This window comes from Hoplias malabaricus, chromosome 12, assembly GCF_029633855.1.
Source record: "Hoplias malabaricus isolate fHopMal1 chromosome 12, fHopMal1.hap1, whole genome shotgun sequence".
Lineage (NCBI taxonomy): Eukaryota > Metazoa > Chordata > Actinopteri > Characiformes > Erythrinidae > Hoplias > Hoplias malabaricus.
In genome coordinates this window covers 36,465,231-36,491,147 of record NC_089811.1, presented here as the reverse complement: position 1 = coordinate 36,491,147, position 25,917 = coordinate 36,465,231, and the positions used below count along the sequence as shown (strand labels likewise).

General features: G+C 41.4%; 2 protein-coding genes across 3 annotated transcripts; both read left to right on the top strand.

Annotated features, from left to right (window-relative positions):
* The first annotated feature begins 259 nt into the window (after positions 1-259).
* Positions 260-4,606, top strand: mnx2a (motor neuron and pancreas homeobox 2a). Its single transcript, XM_066641160.1, has 3 exons — positions 260-932; positions 2,806-2,966; positions 3,320-4,606. The coding sequence occupies exons 1-3, from the start codon at positions 617-619 to the stop codon at positions 3,662-3,664; spliced, it is 822 nt and encodes a 273-aa protein (XP_066497257.1). The 5' UTR covers positions 260-616; the 3' UTR covers positions 3,665-4,606.
* Positions 4,607-6,344: 1,738 nt separating this feature from the next.
* Positions 6,345-25,487, top strand: cfap65 (cilia and flagella associated protein 65). Of its 2 annotated transcripts, none has more exons than XM_066641093.1 (33): positions 6,345-6,450; positions 7,712-7,812; positions 8,229-8,392; positions 8,500-8,602; positions 9,173-9,339; positions 9,498-9,697; positions 11,068-11,192; positions 11,330-11,552; positions 11,756-12,024; positions 12,737-12,934; positions 13,083-13,460; positions 13,940-14,077; positions 14,190-14,429; positions 14,520-14,744; positions 14,878-15,024; positions 15,119-15,284; positions 15,421-15,549; positions 16,056-16,269; positions 16,389-16,517; positions 17,032-17,208; positions 17,309-17,375; positions 17,482-17,592; positions 17,806-17,997; positions 18,373-18,522; positions 19,656-19,799; positions 20,615-20,731; positions 20,912-21,049; positions 21,159-21,209; positions 21,709-21,911; positions 23,855-23,980; positions 24,062-24,364; positions 24,650-24,784; positions 24,906-25,301. In XM_066641093.1, exons 2-33 carry the CDS (start codon positions 7,738-7,740, stop codon positions 25,243-25,245), a joined length of 5,544 nt encoding a protein of 1,847 aa, XP_066497190.1. In that variant the 5' UTR covers positions 6,345-6,450; positions 7,712-7,737; the 3' UTR covers positions 25,246-25,301. The 2 variants fall into 2 exon arrangements, with proteins under 2 accessions (XP_066497190.1, XP_066497191.1); XM_066641094.1 differs by lacking the exons at positions 6,345-6,450; positions 24,906-25,301 and adding exons at positions 7,324-7,371; positions 25,332-25,487.
* The last annotated feature ends 430 nt before the right edge of the window (positions 25,488-25,917 follow it).

Sequence of the window (25,917 nt, the reverse complement as noted above, 5' to 3'; positions counted from 1 at the left end):
TCAGCAAATTCCTTTGTTTCAGATGCATTTGCGCAGGTAAAGGCTCCAGAGGCGCGCGGAGCTGTTCCAATACAAACTCACTCACCGCCAATCAGAGCCCGCAAAAGAGCAGCGGCTTTTCCCACCTGCTTTCAGTGAGGCCCCGCCCCCCGCCGGAGTTCGACTGTAGCCGTAGTGACGCTGAACGACTTCTGCCCAGAGTCCGTGAGTGTGAACTATCAGCCAATCAGAGCGCAGCGAGCCACCGCAGAACGGGTGGAGAGAGAAACCTGAACTCATGTAAAAGTGGGATCTGCGCCTTCTGAGCTTTAGAGACATGATGAAGAAGGAGAACGCACGGGACTGGTGTTTACGTTCAGATCCACTCTCTAAAACCCGACATTATAAGCGGAGTTCTCTTCTACAGCTGAAAAAGAGAAGAAATAACAGGACATTTAAGACTAAATTAGGGCGTTAAAAGCAAAGACACCTTTTAAGACGTGAAGAAATAAGTTGTATATTTGGAAAGTGTGGAAACGCAGTTCAGGACATTTAGGCTAAAAGCCTTCAGAGGAAACCGTGCAGCCAAAGCAGGCTCGTGAAGGCGTCTCCGGTGCTGTATTTTCTCTCCAAGTCCATGGACAAGTCGCGGAGTTTCCGTATCGAGGCTCTACTGGCGGAGGAGTGCCGGATGGTTGGCGATAGTGAGGTAGGACTCTGCGCCCTGGAGCCCCCCGGTGTGTCTCCGCAGCCCCGCGGCGCTGTGGTGGTCAAGCCAGGGCTTCTGAGCCTCTCTCCGCCGCTCGGGGGTCTCTATCCTCTCGCGCATCCGCACGCGCCCCTCCCGCAGCCTCACCCCGAGCACTTGCGTGCCGCAGTGCTGGCGGGACATTTCCACCTGGAGCCGTGGATCCGCGCCTCGGCGCTGCTTCCAACTCTCACACACTTCACCGGTACGTGCTGCAAACACACACACACACACACACACACACAGAAAGAGAATGAACACCTGCAGCACAGGGTCATCGGCCTACTTTGAATTAAGCCTCATATTCAGTGTCTCAGGCGGTGTACCCATAAGGCCACATCAAATCAACGATCCAGCAAGTGTTTAGTGATGTTTTATTCATTCCAATCGAATCCTTACAGCCATGCCTAAAACTTCCAGCCAAAACACACGATTTTAAACGTTAAAACACTGCTGTCACTTTGTTTTTAAATGTGCTTTCATTCAAGCCATATTTCATTGATTTTAAATATGTGAAAATCAGCTCTGTAACTAAACAGTCATTCTGCATTAGAGCGCGTTGAAAAGTGTTGAAATAGACAGCGTTAATCAGAGTCACGCTTCGTAGATTTGTACGTTTTGAAATGTGCCTTTAATTTGGACGATTCTCATGAAAAGTGTCAATCGGCTGGACATAAATCAGTGTGTCATATTAACACACTTTTTTTTGGACCAAAAATAAATGGTCCTACTTTTGGTGAGAGGTTTTTAAAAAAGCACGTTTCATTGTTTGCAGTATTCATCATGGAAATGTAAGGCACTGGTGCTGGATGCGTTAGTCCAGTAAAGAGTTAATCAGGAAAATCACAAACAAAACAGGAAAAAGGTCAACGAGAAAATGGCGTTCACACGATGATGAGAAAAGGAAGGAAGTGTAAAAATAGAAATAATTGAGTGTGTATATTAGATATATATGAATATATCCCATCACATTTTTTATTTACTGTTATTTAACAAGGAAGTAATAATAATAATAATAATAATAGCAATAATTATAATAATTTGATATATTCATAGGAATAGAGATGATTTCTGTTTATTTAGATTTATTTATTGTGTCTTGTATAGATTATAAAAATTAAAACATTAAAACGGAAACAGAAAAACAACAACCAGGGAAATTCTGATTGTTATAATAATAATACTTATTAATATTGTTATTATTATTATTATTATTATTATTATTATTATTGTACACAAGCCTGTTTTTGTAAAAAAAAAAAATACAGGGGGTAAAAATATTAAAACAAATAAATAAATGCCAAACACGTCAACAATATATTTTTAAAACAAAAATAAAACGAAATATAATAAATCCAAAATAATTATGAACACAATATTTAATTCACAGTAGTAAAGGACTGAAAGCTCCCTTCTGTAAACCCTCCAAAACTTAACCCTCCATAAGCAGTCATCAGTTCATTCATTTATTAATTCATTTATCCATTCTCTCAACCCAAGTGTTGTTTGGGTCAAAGCAGTGACAGTGTGGATGAGTTACAGCCGCAAATGAAGAGTAATTGATTTTATGTTGGATATATCCAATGAATCTGAGTCAAGGGACACAGCAGCGCTGTAAATATTCTCCACCGTAACCGAATCAGAGTTTACTGCTAACCGAACTATAATGTAAGCTTTTTATTTTTAGTCCTTTCATATTGTCATAAAGGACAGCTCTATTAAAACTGCCTTTGCCTGGCAGGAAACTATAAAGAAACACTTAGACCTCGCTGTACTTTGTCAGTAAAGTTTCTGGTGGAGTTTATTGAATTTTCATTAAGTTAATGGTGCTCTCTTGTGCTTTATTGTCCCACTAAAGCAATATCTCTGCACCCTCTCATCAACAATAAACCCGACTGAAGCTGTTATCGTTATAGGACAAGAGGAGCAGTCTGTGGTTTACTTTCATTTTTTTTTTAATTCTTGTTTTGACTCTCCTCTGTTCTCCTTTTGTTCTTGCATTTTTACTTTCTTTGTCCTCTCTCCCTCAGTGCTGGACTTTGTCTCTCATACATTATCCTTGTCCTATATCCTCTCAGGTGCACCTCAGCCCGGCCTGATGGGAAAGTGTCGCAGACCTCGCACAGCTTTCACCAGCCAGCAGCTCCTGGAGCTGGAAAACCAGTTCAAGCTGAACAAGTACCTGTCTAGACCCAAACGCTTCGAAGTGGCCACCTCGCTAATGCTGACAGAAACACAGGTGAGTGGTCTGGTGACAGAGAAGTGATATTGCTCTCGTGGATTAGGATTTGCTTAATTAAATTCCAATGCAAACCATATATCACAGTACAATAAAGAGTACAGGAACGGTTCTGTGTGTGAGGCTACAGAAAAACACAAGTTTAGATGTCTGAGAAAGATTACAGTAATGAATTTTAAAGTTTAAATACTACGACTCGATGTAAGGATATTCACACCTTTAAAAAGTTACGATACAAATGGTTCTTTAGGCAACGTACACGTACTTCCTGTGACATTGTTTTGTAAAGATTGTACTCAGCAGTGTTCCAGTCACTCACCATGACTGAAGGTGTTGCATTAAATTATGTTCAGGTGAAGATCTGGTTCCAGAACCGACGCATGAAATGGAAGCGCAGTCGTAAAGCCAAAGAGCAGGCTGCCCATCTTGAAGGTGAAGGTGGGCAGATAGGCAAGCGGGCCAGCAAGGCTGGAGATGTTCGGCGCTGCAACACACTGGACGATGATGAGGAGCTGGTAGGAGAGGAGGAAGAAGAGGAGGATGAAGGCTTTGGAGGTACCCTAACAGGGATGGGGCTGTCTCGCTCTTCAGACTTTGCCCAACATGGCTCAGAGCTAAGCTACAGCTCTCACAGTTCCTACTCAGATGATGACCTGGAAGAGATTGGAGTAGACAGGAAGACTGGAGCGGGGCTCTGAAGTGTCTCTGTGGTCCTGAATCTGAATCATTTCCTCTGTGTAGCCTTCATTAGAGGCTTAAATCTTGCAAAGACTAAAGCCATGCACCAAAATCCCTTACCCAGTCCACACTCAGCACCCACACTATACTCCATTCGACAGTATGTACAGGTAGTTTGTAGCCCATTTGCTGTCATGCATATTTTGTCATTCATCATTAGTATGTTTCAGACAAAGCCAGATATGGTTTGAGTAACAGCTCATTCTCAAGCAGCATGGCACATTAGTGCGTGACATGCAAGTAAACGGACACAGGCAGGTTTGTGGGGTTTTGGTACACATCAGTTTCACTCAGAACCTGGAAGTTGTCCTCCACCCAAAAATATTAAATGAAGAGCAGCTATGTTGTGAAGGGCTGTAAAATATCTAACAAAAGCTGTGACTGTGTGTAACAAAAGGCTGCAGTCTTTAAGTGGCCTGCGAAGGTATGTGAAAGAGTTTACACACTGTATAGTTAGAAAAGCGATATCATACAATACTTTAGTTATTGATTCTCCTGTTAGTTTGCACTTAATTCCCTGGAAGCCTACTTATAAACTGCTAGTTTGTCCCAAATAGAAATGTTGTCTCACTGTGTAAATATATCTGTCCTCTGTATTCAGGCAATCATTTTGGAAAGTGGAATTTGTGAGTAATGAAATTTCGAATGACTGCCGAATATTTCCTGTTGTCCTGCATAGATCTGACCTGTACAGAACCGTGAACAAAAACACTAAGTGTAGATATGAACCACACTCTATTCATGTCAACAGAGGTTTAGTGTGTAGTGCCAGGCTTATGTTGCTATGCCTTTTTCTGAAAACACATGACTGAATGACACAGAGGACCTGGTAAATCCTCTTCAAATATTAAGGGGGAAGTCGAGCCGTGTGTTATTTTGTCAGTAGCCTTTGTCATGTTTGTTATTGGTGTGTTGTCTTTAATGGTATTTAAGTATAATAGATAATATCTAATTTATTTAATGTAAAACATGCAGCATTTATTGTGTCAAAACTCTTAAATTAAAAGCAATATAATAAAAAAACACAAAATAGACGTCATTTATACTGCAACTTGTTTTCTCATTTCAGTGATTCATTCTTACTTTTGTAACTGCACGCACTGTGGAAGATAAATATATATCTGTGTTTGGCATGGAGACCTTCCTGGGCTTTTGGTGTTGTAAATGTTTGTGACTGTAAAGCAGCCAGCACCGTCGTTCCTTCCTCTTTCTGCGGCACTCCCTTTTCTCCTGTTTAACCTCCAGCTGACAAAGATGGTGATTAAAGCACCAGAGAATGTGCAGTGCATTATGGGCAATATGCTTGTTATTTACAGCCGTGGCCCTCAAATATGAATTACTCAGGCAGGTTTACTGATGGACAAATAATTAAGTTAATGAAGGGGAGTAAAATAATCAGCTCCTTATGCTGATGTCACAGGCCCATTTAATTTGTGGAAAAATGCTTCTGGGACCTAAAGAGGGGCTTTATGGGTGTGAGGTGCGGTTATGAGAGCAGCACTTTAATATAGGAGCAGCAGTCCATCTTCTCTTATAAAAAGCTTGTTTTTCAGTTGTATGCAAAAGTTTGGGTGCCTCTGGTCATTTTATATTGTTTATTGATTTTCAAAGTAAAAACAAGTTAATACACCCTCTACACAGTAGAGGGTGTGCTGTTTCTCCACACACACACACTGAAACACACTTACTCTCACACACTCTCTCTCTCACACACACACACACACAGTCACATTCTCATACTCTCACATGCACACACTTTCACTCACACACACTCTCTCTCTCACACACACACACACACTCACACTGTCACACACACACACTCACATTCTCTCTCACACACACTTTTACACACGCTCTCACACACACTTTTACACACTCAAGCTCTCACACACACACACTCACATACTCACTCTCACACACTCACTCTCTCACACACACACACACACTTACGCTCTCTCTGTCACTCTCTCACTCACACACACAGTGTTGCTGTCCAAAGAAAAATAGTAAATTCATAGGAGAATGAAAAAACGTTCTTAACTTTCAATTGAAGTCAATGTGAAAACATTTTATTCCAAGTAATTCTAGAGCATTTCTACTGGCCATTCATCATGACATATTCACACAATTAAGAGATCTGGTGTGTTTGTGTGTGTGTGTGTGTGTGTGTGTTATAGGTGAACTTGTCAATTTCATCAGAGTGGCTCTCTATAGGCAAAATAACCATTTTTATGACCATCTTCATATGTTACGATGCCTTTTTCACATGGCATTTTTATATACACAATGTCCTTCAAAATGGGGACATACAGTTCCACATTAAAAACGTTAAACACAGGGATGACTTTTGTATATGTACACTATTAAATATAGTACATTTCCCTACAATAATAATTCAATATTAGTTCCATAGATCCAATAGCAGACACTATACTATCTTCCAGTTTCATCCCCATCATTTTAGAAGGTTGAGTCCTGAGAGTTTATCATTGTAATGGCGTGGAGGGTGTGTTAACTTGTTTGCGATTCGAAAATCAATATATTATTTGCCCTCAGGGCGTTAAGACGGTTGATATTCTCCAAAGGAAGGTTTGAGGGTGAATGAACGCGAAAGTCCCTCGTCTCTTTCCGTCGTTGCTATAGAGAAGAAACACAACTCTACAGTTAAACAGAGCGGCTCGAGCTCAGTCGCAGCGTCCTGCACTACAGCGGAGCGGAAAGAGGAACGACCGTGAACATTTATGAGGTAAAGAGAAGCTTAGCGACATTATTAAAACACTTAGCTTAAAGGCAAATGTCTCTCTGTTAACTTTTAAATAAATAAAAACTATGTAACTAAAGCAACTTCCCCCTTTCCTTGAGAAATAGTCCGTCGCTGAATGGCGGAAAGTGAGGATCTTATCTGTTCATTGTGCAATTACACTCACTAGCTTGGCCTTCCTCTGAGGTAACTTTCATTGACGACTCAACGGTGTACGCTTCTGTCAGTTTTAAGTTAGACACAATTCAATGGTTGCTTGAATAATTAAAGTGATAGTAACTTTGCAGATAATAAATAAAACTCGAAACATTCATTATCTATAATCCTCAGAGTATAAAGAGAGATTAGTCTCAAAATACTTTGCAAATGCCTAAATGTTAATCCACAAATTAAACACAAGTCACAAATATGTTTCACTGTTTACAAATGAACACATCCCAGTCTGTGTCTCACAGTCTGCAATTTGTACAAATACAATCCAAATACAAATGCAGCCTGATCCACAAATGTGGCCAGCAGGACAACAAGCCACCGCTAAGGGGCACTGTTGCTTTCCCCAGTGTCTCAGAACTGACCTGTTGCTGTCAGGGCCGCGGCAAAACAACCCCCTGTAGGCGGGACAATGACTTCATTGGCTGCCGCAGTAAATGATAGACAGCTAACTCTGGCTGTTGATTGGCTGATTATAACAATGACTGTAACGGTATTTGTACAAATTGCAGACCGTGAGACACAGATTGGGATGTGTTCATTTGTAAACAGTGAAACATATTTGTGACTTGTGTTTTATTTGTGGATTAACATTTATGCATTTGTAAAGTATTTTGAGACTAACCTCTCTCCATAATAGAGCCCCCTGCATGCAGCCACGGGGAGAACACACCAAGCTCTTCACAGACAGTAAAGGTTTGAAGCGGTTATTCATTTCAGCTTTACTTTATGACCGTACAGGTCTATTTTTTATGTGTGGCATTGTCTTGTAGCTTTTATTTGGCATACATTGTAAAAACATGTAGATGATGAAATGATAAATCCAGATAGGGGCAAAAGTGCATCTCATTTTAGTTTGGGAGGTCAGTGGTGTTAATATTGGGGACATAAACAAGCTAATTTCATTATCGTTTAATATTAATTGACAGTAATATTCTTTTGCAGGGGGGCATTAATGTTTATTCCCATTGGCCCATATTATTTTAGTAATGTCTTTAATTAAGATGATTACAATGATAAACATTCATTCCAACAGGAGTAAGTCTCTCTGTATCTGTTGAAATGCTGGCACATATTCCAGATCAGCCTCAAAGCAATGGGACTGCATGGAAAACCAGACCAAGCATGCGTGGAAAGGTATGATTTTTGCATTAATAGTCCTGATTGTAATTAATTAGTAATAATCTCATATGAGCGCACCCATTTTGACATCTAAGACTGACGTTTAAAAGCTGTGATTTGATTAACAGTCATTTCCATGCTGTAGATATGCTGCCAATATAAATATATATTATAACGGGTCTGAGTACCTTGTAATTATTGAACAATCTATGGCTCTTTGTGGTTTGGATAAAACTGGCCTTAAATAATTGAGAAGTACTGTCAATTCAATCGGGAAAGACAGATAGGGATTGTTGGGAGTTAGAATGCTGCCCCCTGGTGACACTGAAAGGTTCCACGACTTTGTAATACACTAGCCTTCCCATTAATGAAAGTTTTGATGCTTTGGTGTTGTTAACTATATGGGTTCTAATTTTGTGTTTCAACTGCAGCGAACAGTGGAGCTTCAGAAAAAAAGAGCATCCAAGAACAGCTGTTTTTTGGGGGTGGAAACTTCGGATGAGCTGGTCTGGGAGGACTGGGAGCTGGGAGAAGAATATACCAAATGTCTTATCCTAAAAAATGTGTATGGGAAACTGCAGAAGCTCAGTTTCAGGTCAGTTTAGACCTCACAGTGACTGTGGGCCGCACCGGGAATACCAAAGTGTGTGGAAATATCTGAGATAGCTAATTGAATATATGATAGTCTATTTTCTTTTTTAGACCCCCTGTTTCCAAAGTCTTCACCACACAGTTTCCTCAGACCATCATTCTGAGTCCTGGAACATCTTTTTCACTACCGATAACATTTCGTCCCCTGAAGAAGGTACTGTTGTGTTAAGAATGTGTTGGAGATGTCATGACATGTGGATTGGCATATTTACATTGACTGATATTTACACTGGGGCGGCACGGCGCAGCAGGTAGTGTCGCAGTCACACAGCTCCAGGGGCCTGGAGGTTATGGGTTCGATTCCCGGTCCGGGTGACTGTCTGTGAGGAGTTGGTGTGTTTTCCTCGTCTCCGTGTGGTTTTCCTCCGGGTGACTGTCTGTGAGGAGTGTGGTGTGTTCTCCCTGTGTCCGCGTGGGTGTCCTCTGTGTGCTCCGGTTTCCTCCGGGTGCTCCGGTTTCCTCCCACAGTCCAAAAACACACGTTGCAGGTGGATTGGCGACTCAAAAGTGTCCGTAGGTGTATGTGTGTGAGTGTGTGTTGCCCTGTGAAGGACTGGCGCCCCCTCCAGGGTGTATTCCTGTCTTGCGCCCAATGATTCCAGGTAGGCTCTGGACCCACCGCGACCCTGAATTGGATAAGGGTTACAGACAATGAATGATATTTACACTGATAGTATGTCTCTGTCCATGGTTTGATTGTTGTTCTTATTTCATTTCTCTGCAGCGTGAGTATGTGGACGCAATCGAGTTCCAGAATAAGGAGGGGACATTCCAGATATCACTACATGCAGTAATGCCCTATCATGCTCTGGATCTCCCAGACTCAGTACAGCTCCCTCCCTGTGCTGTCCAGCACAGCTCTAGTACCAGCTTCCTATTCCACAATGCTGGGTATGGAGAACCGAGCAGGAATGTTTTTTTGTAATAAAAATACTTAGATGCCATTTTAATAGAGAGATGTGCTGAGTACTGTTGCTTTATGCAATAGACATGTTGTCATTGTAAAACAAAGATAAAATTAATATAGTTGACCTGTCCTTACCTCCCAGTAAGTTGCAAACTGGTTTCCAGTGGATGGTGGAGCCTCCGTTTGAGCTCTCACCAGCAAGTGGGGTCCTGCAACCAGGAGAGCAGTGCAAGGTCACTGTTACGTTTAGACCACAGAAAGCTCAAGTATATCAGACAGAAGCCTCTTGCACTTTTGGGGACAATGATGATAGCAACTGCACCACGTTACTACGAGGACTGTGTGAGTTCATTTAAAACTAATGTTGCTGTTTTAGCTATTTCTAGTTTATAAGTTATATTAACCTCATACTTGCCCTCAGTTGCCATTTTACAAGTTAAAGGGAAGGGAAGATTGTAGGGAAATGCAGCTCTAAGCTCTGCATCTTTTAAGGGGGGACGGCATGTTTGAGGGGAATATAATTACAGTTGTTTGTACGTGGCTGACCTTTAACTGTAATCTGTACGTTTTTATTCACTGTTCGCAATACCACAGAATCTCATTTGTAGCTTTAGCTGTTTAGTTTTGTAGCACTTTTTGGTAGTGCTGTTAAATATAAGTCAATATTACGCACATATGGAGCAGGAATGGAGTAATCCTCATTTCGGGTCATGCTTTTCAACATTTGGAGTTCTGTTCATAGTCTAAAACAACTCCAAACGCCTCTGCAACGCCGAGCCAGTTTGGTTTTTCATAGGGTGACCAGACGTCCTCTTTTACCCGGACATGTCCTCTTTTTTAGACTTAAAAAAATGTCCGGGCGGAATTTCGTCCAGGATTTTGTTTTTCTAGAGCTTACATTGAACTTCGAGAAGTTTCGTTTACAGACTAGTCCCGCCCTCCCCTACTCCGATTGGTTCGCTTGAGTGAGAAGGGGCGTGGTGAAGTAGCCTAAAATTTTCTGATTGGACGGTCTAACTGTAGAGCTACCGTTATTGGTCGATAACCTTCTCTGTAAACATTTAATTGGTCAGTCTGCACGTCAGTAGTCCTTGTTTACGTCAGGCACCCAAACTCATTCTCAGAATTCGGACTTTATTCTCGGAATCTTGTTTTTTTTTTTTTTGTTTGTTTGTTTGTTTTTTTCACTTTCTCCTTAATGCCATGGCCCTTAAACTAAAATAATTACATTATGTATGTCAACAATTTGAACAGGACCAAAATAACTAAAATGTCACTGCCATTGCTACAAGGCCACAGGACAGGGGTCCCATTATAAAGCATTGTTGTTTTGATTTAGAACTTTTTTTTGGTGGTCTTTTTATATAGACAATGTAGCTGGTGGCCAAAAGATATATATAGAGTGTGTCTACAATTTGCACTTGCACTAAAGATGTACTTGATGATTCATTTTTAAATGTACTGCTGAATTTTGGAAATCTATTGTCTATTGAAAATTGTCTTTTACACATCCCTTTTTGGTTATAATCAAAGATTGTTATTGTTTCTTGAAGGAAATATGGTTATTTTAAAAGATACCACAGCACTGAAGATTTGTGAGATGTGGGAAATGTTCATTGCTGTTTTTATCCGATTGGTTATACATTTTTAAAGTCAAGATTTGGTTAGGAATTTTGGCCCTTATATAACTTTTTCTTCAATGTTTTCTTTAGCCAAGTTCCCTCATCTGCAGATCATCTCACCTGACCAGGAAGAAGGCTGTGGTGTTCTCGAGTTTGGCAGTGTAGCAATTGGAAGCTCTCTGGAAAAACACTTTGAGATTTTTAACCCTTCTTCAGTGAGTCACTGTGATACATTGCCTTATATGTTCATATATAAATCAAATAATAAAAATAATATGGGTACTATTGATTATATCTTTATTATATAATAGGACTGTTAACCATTCCCATTGGAATCTTGTCCCTCTGGCAGGTAGGTGCTTCCTTCGCTCTCACCCATGTGCCAAAACCTGCTCTGATGGAGTCTGTGTTTCATTGTCGTTTACATGAGGGCCACATAGCCCCACATTCAGTATTGAAAGTACCTGTGTGCTTCACCCCTCTCACTGTAGACAGCACCAATGTGGACTACTTCAGTCTCACCTGCCCTGGTGCTGTTAACAGAAATCTACTCAAAGTCTCTGGCTCATGCATAGGTAAGATAAACACACGAGAAGTATACTCAACCCACAAAATAAAAGTCATAAGCTATTGGTATTAATATTGTCAGCTGTAACTGTCCCTGTTGTCAATCATTTTACCTTCAGGGTTTCTACTTGGACATAGCACAAAATAATCAGTAACAACCATATAGGTAGTGGCTGAATTCTGATGTTGTGTATTTCCCTGATGTCTGTAGGTCCTGTGGTTTCTTTAAGTTCTTCTGTGGTGGATTTTGGCTGTGTGGATGAAGGAGAGGAAGCCATGCTTATTATTTATATTAGAAACTCTTCCATTGTACCAGCTCATTACCAGTTTGACATGGACCCTGGCAGCCACAGCGTTTTCACTCTTGACCGAATATGTGGCACTCTGTCAGCCAATAGCAGCCATGCTCTGCATATAAAGTTCCGCCCTTGTCATCCAATAGCCTATCACAAGAGACCAGCCTGCCTTATACTCCACAGGGTATGTCAGTGTCATAGTTAGACAAATCAAAAATATTTTATCTTTGCTCTGTGTTTATGTATTTTAATTGTCCTTGTGAATTATTAATTTTATATATATATATATATATATATAAAATACACAGACACACACCAGTGCACTATGGGCTCTGAACACACACTCAGAGCGGCAGGCAGCCATCCCTGGCACCCGTCTTTCAGTGCCTTGCTCAAAGCCCCTGGGGACCATTAGGCAAAGGCTGCCACTTATAATATAATATAAAATATCTTTTTCTACATTTTTTTAAGTGTTACAGAGTCACCTCAAACATTATCTCTGCAGCATTTACCTGGATGTTTCAACAGCAGTCAGTTCACACCAGTATTCTCCTCACACATGAGCTATTTGGTCAAGAGGTGACTAGAGGGTAAAATACAGGCAATTTATTTGGAGATGGGGGATTATTAAAAGCTCACCAACACCACTTCCAGCAGCCATCCAGGCTTTCTCATCCAAGTACTGGCCAGGCCCATGCTTGCTTAGCTTCAGTGGATTTGCATGTTCTGGTTTTACGTTGCTATGGCTACTGACAAAGCACGTATGCTTCTGTAGCTTTAGTCGTGACTGGATCTATACGGATAATGGGAAGTAGTCACATATTGTAAATGCAAGGGACCCTACTTTAATACAGACTCCACTTACTTGTAGTGTAAATATTTCTCAATTTTTGTAGGAGCCCATTTTTCTGGACTTGATTGGCACCTGTCACTCAGAACAACTGAAGCCAGCCATCTTACACCCCAGACACCTGAACGTATACAGACTGAACCTTCTCCGTGGCCTCACTTGCTATCCTCCTGATATACTCTGTGCTATGTTGGCTGAACATAAATTGCAGTTAGATGAAAGTGGGGCTTTACTATTCCAGGAGGTATGTGTGATTACAATTACACATGAATTTGTGTGTGTGTGGCCACATGTATGGGTGCAAATAAAGTATTTAACCTTGATATTTTTTGGTGTTTTTAATCAGAAAAGCTAACAATGTCATAACTTGATATTTGTTTTCTGGTCTTAAGAACCCATCAGACGATGCTGCTTTGTTTAGACCGTGCAATGTGATGGAGGAATTTTTTCACAACAGCTATGCAGATGAGGGAGAGGTACACACTGCTGAGTGTGGAGACCACCAACTATTCCCCAGGCACCATGTCACAGTGCAGCCATCTGAACTGCTTTTTTATGATGGGCCAGCATCTCGTTCAGTCTCCATCACCAACCACACTAAAGGCAAACTTAGTCTGCTGTGGACCCCTCCTGCTGACTCCCCTTTCTCCATCACTCCTCTGATCTGTGACCTGAGCCCATTGAAGTCCACTGCTTTCAGGGTGACTTACACACCCAGACAGCACAATGTCTTCGATGCAGCACATCTTGAGTGCTTTGCTCTCTACAAGGTAAAATACAGGGTTGGTTTTTGATCCTTTAGTACAGGCACTGGGAACAAATGGCTGGAGTTCAGCACAGTTTGCTGAACATCTCTAGTACACTTGCTAAACCTGGTACCTCTGTTTAATAAAGGAATCACAACACTGCAAGAATACCTCCTTCTGAGTTCCCAACACCTGCTCTAGTATTTAAGACGTTTTGTATAAACATACCGCAACCCCTCAGCTTTTTCAGATGTGCCATTAGCTGAAATTGGCATTCATGTGTACAAACACAACTTCTGGTATCTCCATCACAGAGCTATATTCTAAAGCGACCACAGGTGCTCTGAAGCCCCACTGAATAATTTAAGAGATTTGTTGAATCAGAACTAATCCTGCAGCATTAAAATCTTAAATGCCGTTCATGATTTTAATGTCAGAACCATGTGTCTAACTGCTTTTGTTAATTTTGTGAACATTGTGTGGGAATGTCATCTGGATGGCAGGTTTTGCGGGACCATAGACAGACAGAAGACTGCACTCTGTGCCCATCATGGTGTCTCACTGTCAGGGTAAGTGCTCACTCATTCCAGCCTGGTAATGAGCACTTCATCCCCCGCTTCTCTCTGGAGCACACTCAAGTGGTGAGTAAACATTTTTGTAAGCGATGATTTTCCTGAATCTCTGAATATCACACAGAGTCTTTTTATTTACTTACTTTTAGCATTTTTTTTCCCTTTCCTCTGTTTATTCCAGATGTTTCCTGCTTTGAGTCAAGTCTCCTACCGAAACGTTCTCCTGCAGAACACAGGAGACCTTCCCATGATTTTTCGATTGGACCCAGAGCAGTGTCCTGCTGTATGTGTGCTGCCACCTAGTGGATTCATTTCACCTGGCAGCCACCAGATATTCACTCTTAGAACAACTCCTGCGGAAGATCGCCTGGCCAGTTTACCACTGACACTTCAGCTCAATGCCAGCTCAAAACATACACAGGTAGCTGCAAAAGAACCATATAAAGTTTGTGTACTGGGGTTTTAGTTGTGCAGTGTGGTATGGTTTCTCTGAGTTTGCCTTTGTGTTTAGAAGCTGAGTGTGGTTAGTACAGCGGAACGGCTGCATGTAGTTCTGGAGGAGAATGGGACCTTGTTCTTCAGGCCTACAGCAGTGGGCTCCTGCTCCAAGAGAAGTCTGTGGGTCAGAAACCTGAGCAGAGTGACAGTTCACTTCCACTGGAGCGTGTTGGGCTCAGACCAGAAGGTTCTCACTGTACAGCCAGACCGTGGGATACTGCAGCCCAACGAATTCCAGGTGAGGGACAGTTTTGGTGCCCGTGTACATGCTTATACATGCAACAATATTTATCTGACACACACATCATTGATATTTATTGCTCATCTGTGTGTTCTTAATAGAATGAAACTGATACTTTGTTGTCGTTTAGGTACAGCAATGGTCCTTCTCTCCAGTGGAAGAGCAGATGCATATTATGAAGGCTACACTTAGATTTTGGCCTGTCCAGACACCAGACTGCAAGAGGTCCAGCCTGTCCCTTAAAGTTATTGCACTGGCTGCTAAAGGTTCCATACAGGTACATAATAGCCTCAAGTAGTCTAGATAAATGAAACATAATTAGTTAGTAAATGTGTGTGTCCATGTGTGCTTTCCTGTGATTATGATTCCAGGCAGATTGCTCAGTTCTGGATCTGGGTGAAGTGTTGGTTGGAAGCTGTAAATCATTTGAAGTTCCACTGATGAACACTGGCTCCTGTGCCATTAGCTTCTCTCTAACCGTGCTTCAAAACATCACTACCCCACATGTATCTGAGGATGTGACCAAAGACGCTGTTGGTAGGAGAACTATAAACCTCGCTCTCTCCTCAGTTACTTGGATGGACAAACTGAACAAGTGGGATCTAATTCAAATGTCAAATATTATGCAGAACATATTGTGGTCTTTTGATGTGCTTTTCTTCTCCATTTGCAGCTCTGGAGATGGACAATGTGAAGGGCACTATTCCAGCCCACTGCAGGTTGTTGGTCCGCACTACAGCAAGACCGGCTCGTAGGGCCCATTATTGCTGGACTATTCACTACCAGATCATCAATGCCTCAGGTACTGCACTGGCCAAAAACTTCATGTAAATCTAAGTGTTGGATTGTTTTTACAGTTATTTAAATTAGTCGTATTTAACCCTGGGCCTTAGAAACTTCCCTCCCTTGAGATTTCACATAACGTTCCTGCAGTGCTCTCCCTTTTGTAGATGAGAATACTTTTGAGACACCCACTCTGACACACACTGACACACACATACACATCTTTTGATTATATACTCCACTGGAATTTATTTTAAACATTGTAACTTCTTATTGAACAAAACTAAATTAATTGACAAATCACTGTTAGAGTGAAATTATTACGAGTGACATGTATGTGGTATCTCATGTATCTTGCTCTGCCCCCAAAAAACAGCTCCACACACCCCTGAGGTTGTGCCCCTACTTTGGGGCTGATCTTAAACCTTTTAAAAACAAAATAAGAGCACTAATGTACTAATTAGTATTGATGTCTTTCTTTGAGACTCGTGTTGTACTCATGCATGTTTCCTCTGTGATCTCCAGGTTCAGAGGTGGGTGAGCCCTGCTCTCTGTGCGTGATCCAGGCAAAGGGAGTGTACCCCACTCTAGGGGTAACAGATATCCGATGCAGTGGCAGTCTGGAGGGGCTGAGTAAGCTGCAGCTCTGGGGGCTCTTTTCTCTAGATTTACTTAATACATATCTGTGTAACGACCCCAGCCCCTCTGAGCTCACCTACAGAGTGCCAACCAGACACAGGTATCTTATAGAACTGCCTGAAGCTAAACTCTCTGGAACTGCAGGGGTTCTCTAATTGTATTTATTGAATTAGCATTAATTGTTAAATTATGCTTGTTTTATTTGATGTACTTTTATAGCCTGAGCCGCTGTCCTCCCATTTTCACATCCACCATGTTGGATTTTAACTTCAGTTCTGCCCCTCTGGGTGAAGAACCCTCCACCTTCCTGCTCATGTTTGAGAACATTGGGAGCATCCCTGCGGAGTGGTAGGTACAACCAGTAACTCCTTATAGATATTTTTTAGTATCACATAAAAATAACACTACACTTATAAAGGTTTATAAATGGTTTAATGTTTTTTTTAATTAAATGGTTATTAATTAGGTTGTAAACACTTTAAAGGTCATTAACAATCATTTGTAACAAATATATAGAAAGGGCACAGTGACCTGATATTTGCTAAATAGTAAATGTGTCCGATATCTGACTAAAAATGTCAAAGTAAAGAATAAGGTATGAGAATATGAATTTATTAAGTTCATGTTAAGGTGTACCACATTTTCATTAATGTCTAAAATGACCATCTGTTGGTAGAAGATTCATTAAACATGGTGCTTAAAGGGTTAAACAAACGTGATAAAGCAGACTGGCTTAATGTTGACTGATGGAGAAGACAAAGTAAGGTCAGTATCCAATGAGATCTGAGATCTAACAGTGTAGAAGGATGTGGGTTCACTATTTGGCAAACAACAAGTCACAGTCTTCCTGATTGTCTGCCAGGTCATTTCTGTTCCCAGAGGACCAGCAGATCGAGCTGGAGTATTGGGCAGAGAGTGGAGAGTTCACGCCCACTGAGCTCCATCAAATGAAGGTGCAGGAGAGCAGACTCTTTTCCATCTCCCCACGTGCTGGTAAACTCCAGCCTGGCCAGCAGAGGGCGGTGCAGTTCACTTATAGGTTAGACAGCAACATTATCATGCTGTTTTCCTTATTTTAACAGATAAAGTGTTTCTTTTCAAAGTGTTTTTCTTTTTAAGTAAATGTTCTCCTCTCTCAGGCATGATTTTGTTGGAACATATCGACTTCCTGTCCTGTTGAAACTATCTTATGGCAGGGAGATTTTGGTAAGAAACTAGAGTTAAAGGTTACCTACAACGTCCATATGTGATGACTTAAATTTGGACTTTAAAATTATTGAAACAATCCCTGTTCTTGCTTTGTCCTCTCCAGCTAAATTTTGTGGGTGTTACAGTGGAGAGAGATAGACGCTATATCCACTTGCCCTCAACTCGGCATCTATTTGCTCCTGTGGCTATTGGAGGATTCTATCCACCCATGCAGGTTTGGATCATTTTTCTTCAGGCAGTTTCCTCAAGTTCAGGCAGTTTTCTCAAGTTTTTTTTATGAGGGGAATGAGACCCACCATGGCAGTTTTCATGAGGGTGAAGCAATGACCTTTAAACATACAACATACAGAAATTACAATTATTATTGACTGGATCTTTTATATGTTTTATTATTTGTGGTTAATGTCAGTTCATTTGGTGTGTGTAGGTGTATGAACTGTATAATGGAGGGGCTCTTCCTTTGAGATATCATGTGGACATATCTCCTTTGGAGCAGTTGCAGGAGGAAAACTTCAGCCACCCCATCCTGCAGTGCCTGAACCCAGATGGAGAATTGCAGCCTGGCCACACAGCCACTTTGAAATGGGTCTTTTCTCCTCTGGAGGCCAAAATATACAGTGTTAGTTCCTATAAGCCATTCATTTCCATTTTACACTGCTGTAGTACATGTTAAAAGCAAGATGCATAACAATAAGTATGCTCTCAATTCATATATCCATTTTTATAAGCAGTTTTATGAAATGAAAAAATAGCATTTAACTGATACTTTAAATTACAAAAATTAATTGCTTTTATTGTATAAAAAGCAGCAAAAGGTCATCATCCTCACACATAGTCTGAGTCTACGTGTACTAGTTCTCCTTTTGCCTATATGATTACAGACGTTACAATAAATACATAGTGTTTGTACAATGTTTTTAAAAGAAGTATATAAAAATATTACCTGCAGCGCTCCAGTCTTTCACCCACTCAAACTAGACTTATGTGTTTTTAGGTGGATATTCCTATATACATACTTGAAGGAGAGAGTCTGCTGGTGACATTTGAGGGCTGTGGATTTGACAAGAGAGACTCATTACCTTTACAATTTCATGACGGACATGCGGCTGTGCCCTGTACCCAGAAAGTGCCTACACCAGGACAGGTAAAAAGCAAATTGAACCTGCCGGTTAGAGCGAAACAGCTGTTAGCAACAGCTTAGTAAGTTTATTGTTAATTTAATAATTTAGTGCTTTAAAGGCTAAGCAGCAGCTCTATGAAAGTGTCAAACAAATAAATACAGTGGAATTTGAGTTCCTAACTTGTGTTTATTGATAGTCAGAAAACATGTTATTTCTTACTAATTCAAGGAATAAGGTTTAAAAGACCGTAGGTCCTGTGACGTAGATGGTGGACAACAACTCTAGAAGCTGCACTTAATTTAATGCAAAATGACAAAAAGGTGTGTTGTTTTTGGCTGCAATCATTCAATGTACAGTGGGACATCTGTGCACAAATGGCCCAAAGATCCCAAAATATCCAGAAAATGGACTAAATTTGTCAACTTTAAACAGGCACTTTGGAAAGGACCATCCGCTCACTCCGTTATCTGTAGCTCATTTCACTGGCGCTTTTCCAACAATATGGGCATGTAAGGAAACCAACGAAAGGTGTTCAAGAGCCTCTGTAACATGGAGGTAAACAGGGTAAGGACACTCACTTCGCCTGTTTTAGTTGGTGTTAGTTAACGTTAGCTTGACTCGCTAAACTCGGTGGCTCAGATTATACTCGGCTACGTAGCTGCATTACGGAGGTTTAAAGTGTCGGATGAATTTGAGTTCGACTTCGATCACATTTACAAGAATAACGGTACCTCTAAATTTGAGTTTAGCTTATTGCTAGGCAATTGTCATGAATAATGTTGGTTATTTAGCTAGATACTGTCATAACAGTCAGTCATAACGGTGTTTTACCGCGGCGTTGTTCAGCTGTTGTCCACCAGTGACGTCACGGCTGCGTTCAAGAATTTCCGTAACGACCTCGGGTTTTTCCGTCAATTTAATAAAATTGTCAGTTTTAAAGCAAATTAAGCTGCTATTTTCATTTTAATTCATATTTATATATGTCAGTAACTACAATAATGTGAAATATTCATGGAGGTCCATTAAGTGGTGCTTAGCCTTTAACGTTTTTGCTTTAAAAAGACTGTAATAAATTGCTCACATATTTGATTTTGCCTTTCCATACTACATCTTAGGAACAAAGAGTAATGTTTCCTACTTTTTCTGTGGTTTATAGGTGGTGTTCCTTTCAGAGGAAAGAGTGTCATTTGGTGATATTCCAGTCTGCTCTCGCAGCACACGCATCCTGTTTTTAACCAATGTTTCCCACACTGACAAAGTGCTCTTCTCGTGGAAGTTGAAAGATCAATATGAGAAGCAGGTGTGTAAAACTGTCAAAGAAACATTTAAATGTAAATATTGTTGTTGTGATAATAAAATGAAACCTTGATGACAAAATAACTGTAAAATCTGCCAAGGTGTTGGATATGTTAGGCAGCAACTGAACAACTATTTGTAATAGTTGATCTGTAGGAAGCAGGAATAATATACAAGTGTATGGATCTGAGACAACTGAGTCACAGCATCTCTAAACTTGGGTGTGCAGTAATTATTCCCTACCAAAAGTGATCTAAGAAAGGATCAGTGGTAAAGTGTCAGTATGGTCATGGACACCCAAGGCTATTTTATGCACATAGGAAGTGTAGGACGCTATCCTCTTTGGTCCAGTCCTGCTGAGGGCAAATGAAAATTACATTTTGATAGCTGTAAGAGAGACCAGCATTAATTAAAGTATAAAATAGAAATATGAAAACATCTACAAGGTCATATACAATGGGCTTTTATATGTGAAAAAAGTACCACGTATGTCACAGTATGCATTATGTATTTCACATATTTTATTCATTTACAGTCCTGGATGTAAAAATTCAGTGTGTTATGGACCTCAACAAAATTTAGCAGGTGGTTTAATTTAATGTGTGATCATTATAAAGCGCCCAACTAGGGGCACTAGCTTAAATTAGCATTATTGAACCATAGGTAATCAGTCAAACATAAGCTAACAAAGGTATATAGAACTCTGTGTATGATTTATGTATATTACATAGTGACCTGTAATGCCCAATCCCCGAATCAAACAGGTTTGTGTCATATTTAATTTGGTTTGTGTGTACATGTGTGAATTTATATCTGTAGGCAGTGCAGATCCACCCTCTGAATGGATCTCTAGCTGCAGGGGAAAGTGTTCTCTGCATCCTTACTATAAACACCTCAGGCAGCCCTATGTTCTACCAACAAGACCTCGTTTGTGAAGTGAGTGTGACCTGCGGGCACAAACACACCAAAACACAATCACAATCATACACTCAATAACATATATATTCACAGGCTTGTGTAACATACATATATCAAACACTGCCCAAGGCGCACAAAGACTGTTTTAATCTAAGAGAGTGATGCTAATAAAAGGTTTTTCATTAATGTATTTTTCAGATTACACCAGAGGAGGCTCTAGCTCAGTACCAGACAAACCTACAGCAATGGGAGGTGGAGAGAGAAAGAGAAATGAATGAATTTACTATAACAGAGAAGGACCTACTACGGACAAAACCACAGAATAAACCTACTAAGGTTCTGATTGTCTCCTCATCATAAAACCATACATATTTTAATTTGTTCTCTTCTCATTCTGCTACATGTCATGAGTTCAAAGGAATAAAATGAACACTTTTTCACTCAGGTGTGCACAGCAGATGAACAGAAAATATCATTTGAACCTCGAAAATACAAGGTATAAAACAAATTCTGCACTAAATATTTTAGTAAAGCATGTGTAATGACAGCAGAGGCCGTCTAAATTTTGATTAGTGCAAAAGGACAAAATATGAAGTCACTAGAGAAAAAATGAACATAAGACTAAAAAAAATAGGAAAACAGAATTACGTGAACATAAACTGGAAATAGCAGACCAAACCAAAGCAATAATACAAAAGGCCCCATAAACCAGGCAAACAGAACCATGTTACACATTCAAATCCTAGCCAAGGCGAACCATGGGGTATTCATAAAGGAGCAGTATTAAGTAAGTATTATCAAGAAATACTGAAAGACCACTAAAAATGGTTAGTGACAGACAAAACACAGGTGCAATGCAGATGCACAGCAGAGAAAAAAGTTAGAGCAAGGTGGGGCAGGGTTGCAAACTCAAATAAGTCTATGACCAGAGACATGAGATTTGCTAAATGTGCCATCTGTGACAAACTATGTGTGTGTGTGTGTCTTTGTTTTAGACATTGCCACCCATCCGCAGTAGTAGTAGTGGTGCTATACTTGGAGGGTCCAGTGGATTAGAAAATAAAGACCTGGCTGGCAGAAGACATCCTGAGCCTCCTCGTCCTTCACTTCTCCATCTGGGGGTCACTGCACGCTCCCACTCCCTGTTGGAGTACCAGGCATACTTCCCTTCTCACTTCAATAAACATCATATCTACAGGTAAGCACTGTGAAAAACATTTATTTAAAATTTTCTGCAGTTGATCTTTAGTTACAGACGTGGACAATTTTTTTTGTACGTTTACAGCTCATTGAAACAACTCCTGAAAAGGGATGAAATTAAAAGCAATATTCATTCATTATCTGTAACCCTTATCGTTCAGAGTCACGGTGGGTCTGGAGCCTACCTGGAATTATTGTGCGCCTGGCAGGAATACACCCTGGAGGGGGCGCCAGTCCTTTACAGGGCCACACACACACACACACACACACACACAACCACACCTATGGACACTTTTGAGTTGCCAAAGGTCAGACACAGGGAGAACACACCACACTTCTCACAGACAGTCACCCGGAGGAACCCACGCAGACACAGGGAGAACACACCACACTCCTCACAGACAGTCACCTGGAGGAAACCCACGCAGACACAGTGAGAACACACCACACTTCTCACAGACAGTCACCCGGAGGAACCCACGCAGACACAGGGAGAACACACCACACTCCTCACAGACAGTCACCTGGAGGAAACCCACGCAGACACAGTGAGAACACACCACGCTTCTCACAGACAGTCACCCGGAGGAAACCCACGTAGACACAGGGAGAACACACCACACTCCTCACAGACAGTCACCTGGAGAAAACCCACGCAGACACAGGGAGAACGCACCACACTCCTCACAGACAGTCACCCGGAGGAAACCCACGCAGACACAGGGAGAACACACCACACTCCTCACAGACAGTCACCCGGAGGAAACCCACGCAGACACAGGGAGAACACACCACACTCCTCGAACCCACAACCTCCAGGACCCTGGAGCTGTGTGACTGTGACACCTACCTGCTGCACTAAATGCATTATACTGACTTATAACTGCATTGGTATGTCATGGAGTAAAGCAAAGAAATGTGAGAAGAGATAAAACATTTCTTCTACTGACATTCTTCAAAAATGCCTGGACATATTTGCTGGTGCTAAAAAAATATTAATAAATCGATTTTAGAAATATTTTAAAGCTAATATTTTTGAGAATTGAGACAGAATTTGCTAAAATGCATACAGACAATCCACAGTGCTGAGAGAATGTTCTTTTCAATAGATGAGAGAAAACTGTAGCTATGTAGCATTTCACAGCTCTGTTCAGCTTTCAGTGAAAAGAAGATCATACCTAACATGAAACATGGAACGGGCTTGTTATGTTTTGAGGGTGCTTTACTGCGTCTGGTAGGGCACAATAGAATCTCAACATTATCAAAGCATTCCAAAGTAAAATCTACTACCAAGTGTCAGAAAGCTCTGTCTCAGTCGCAGGTCATGGGTTCTCCAACAGAGTAATGACCCGACACAAACAGCTAAAAGCACTCAAGAATGGCTAAGAACAAAACACTGGTCTACTCTGAAATGGCCTTCATAAAAAAGCTGAAACATATCTGTAGAAGAGACCCTTCAAACCTGAGGCAGCTACAACAGGTCCTATCATATTGCCCATACCATTTTAATTTGTTTTATTATTTGAAATATTCAGTTGAATCAAAGCTAAAAAAAAAAAAGTCTTATTTTAATTAACTGAGGAATAAACAGTGATGTGTCGTGGTGGGTCCGGAGCCCAACCGGAATCATTGGGTGCAAGGCGGGAACACACCGTGGAGGGGGGACCTGTGAAGGGTGACACACACTCACACACTCACACCCACAACCTCCAGGACACTGGAGCTGTGTGACTACCTGCTTTTTTTTTTTTAATGACATAAGGTTAATGAAAGCAAATGAAATGTCATTCATGCCGTAATTGCTAAATGTTCAAAAGTGAGTAGATTTGTGTCTGTGAAGTTACATTCTTCATATTCAGCTGCCATTATTTAAGGGACTGAGATTACTAAGATACCTCCATGTTCTCTGTTGGATGTTTGAATATCTGAATGCATATTCAGGTCTGTGCAGCCAAAACGTCCTCAGTCTGGATCAAATGAGGATAGGATTTCCTCTTCACACATGCCACCTCTCACCCATGGCCCAGAGAGAGACATCCTCACTCACATCCTTACGTCTCTGCTCAGGTACTCACATGTGCACACAAAATGATTAACTACACAAGGTGATTAACACTAGTCATAAACAAAGTACTTTCCCACACCCAGGAGTCTTCTGGATGACCCGGAGTTTCATCAGGCTCTCCAAAATGCTTCAGCTGAGCCGGTACCCTACTTCACTCAGTTTCGTTCTGATTCCTCCCTGACATCCTCCATTCAGGGTTCCCCAGCTGCTGAGGTCTTATATCCACTTGACATGACCACTCTACCTGACCACGGACAAGCTCCACAGTACACAGGGAGTCTTGCCACACAGCAAACGCAAACACAGCCTGCCTCTGAGTGCAAGCCAGAACCCCATCAGGAGTTGCATCAGGAGCTCAGGATGAAGGTTCAGGATTCAATTCGCAGGTGAGCTGCTTTTTCCACTAGAGGGTAGACCAAAGGAAGATGCAGGTAATTGCAGATTTGGCTCTGACACAGCCTTCTTCAAAATGTTCCGTCATTTTAATGCTGTTGATTGCCTACACTGCCCGTTGTTTACGCATGGCGTTGATATTTTTAAGGACGTGCACAACAGACGCAATGTGAGTGCATGGGTATGGGTTTGAGTTTCTAAACAAGCTCTCTCTCTCTCTCTCTCCTTGTGTATGTGTGTGTTTCGGTCTTACACTCTCTCTTCTTATGCTCCTACAGAAGTCCAGAGTTCAGTAACCTAATGGAGGAGATTCTACTCAGTACTCTGCAGAACCTGATGATGGAGGCTTTTCTTGGGGAGCTGATACTGACAGCTCGCCCTCGCATCATAGCTCTGCCACCCAGCCCAACCAGGTCACACACTCCCTCACACTCCGAGCATTCCTCTTTCACTTAGTGCCTCTTAACAAATGAGCAATTCATCCATCCATCCATTATCTGTAACCGCTTATCCAATTTATTACTTATCCAACAGTCGCGGGGGGTACAGAGCCTACCTGGATTCATCGGGCGCAAGGCGGGAATACACCCTGGAGGGGACGCCAGTCCTTCACAGGGCAACACAGACACACACACATTCACTCACACACTCACACCTACGAGTCGCCAATCCACCTGCAACGTGTGTTTTTGGACTGTGGGAGGAAACCGGAGCACCCGGAGGAAACCCACGCGGACACGGGGAGAACACACCAACTCCTCACAGACAGTCACCCGGAGTGGGAATCGAACCCACAACCTCCAGGCCCCTGGAGCTGTGTGACTGCGACACTACCTGCTGCGCCACCGTGCCGCATGAGCAATTCATCATTTAGCAAATGCATCAGATTTTTAGGCCTTTTCACTGCATTCCACGTGTAACTAGCTTTAGAGTCACATGTCTGATTCTGTGTCTTTATAGAAGAAACAGCCCAAGCTCCAGGAGACCGTCCAGAGGCTCTGTGGAGTCAGAGAACAACCGGGATCAGCAGTGCCCCCTTGTGACCAGCCCAGGCCCTTACATGCGCACCTCTGCTCTACGCTTAAAGCGGGAGTCTTTTAAACACTGATGTGCTCTTCAAAGTTAATAACTGTGCATCCAATTGTTAATAAATTCAATGAGCAGAAATAACAGATAAATTGTGTTCTGAGATTGAAAAACCAATGCACATTCAGTCTTCATAAAAAAATGCAACACTTGTGAAACTACTATATTCTTTTTCATTTACTAGACCCCTTAAACACAGCATTGCCTCAAACCAAAATAGTTAATGACCTAAACACATTCATTAGATATTTTAAACTACAAATATCTGGATGTGGCTTGGTGCTGTTGATTGCATAAAATATACAGCCATCCGTTTTGGTCCAAACAACCCACCCAAGTAATTTTCCACATGGTAATGTATAATTGGATAGAGAGAGTACAGATAAGTGTAAAATTTGTTATGTGTTTGGGTCCTGCCTGCTCTTGGTCTTGTTAGAGCTTGTACAGAACGGTCACATGG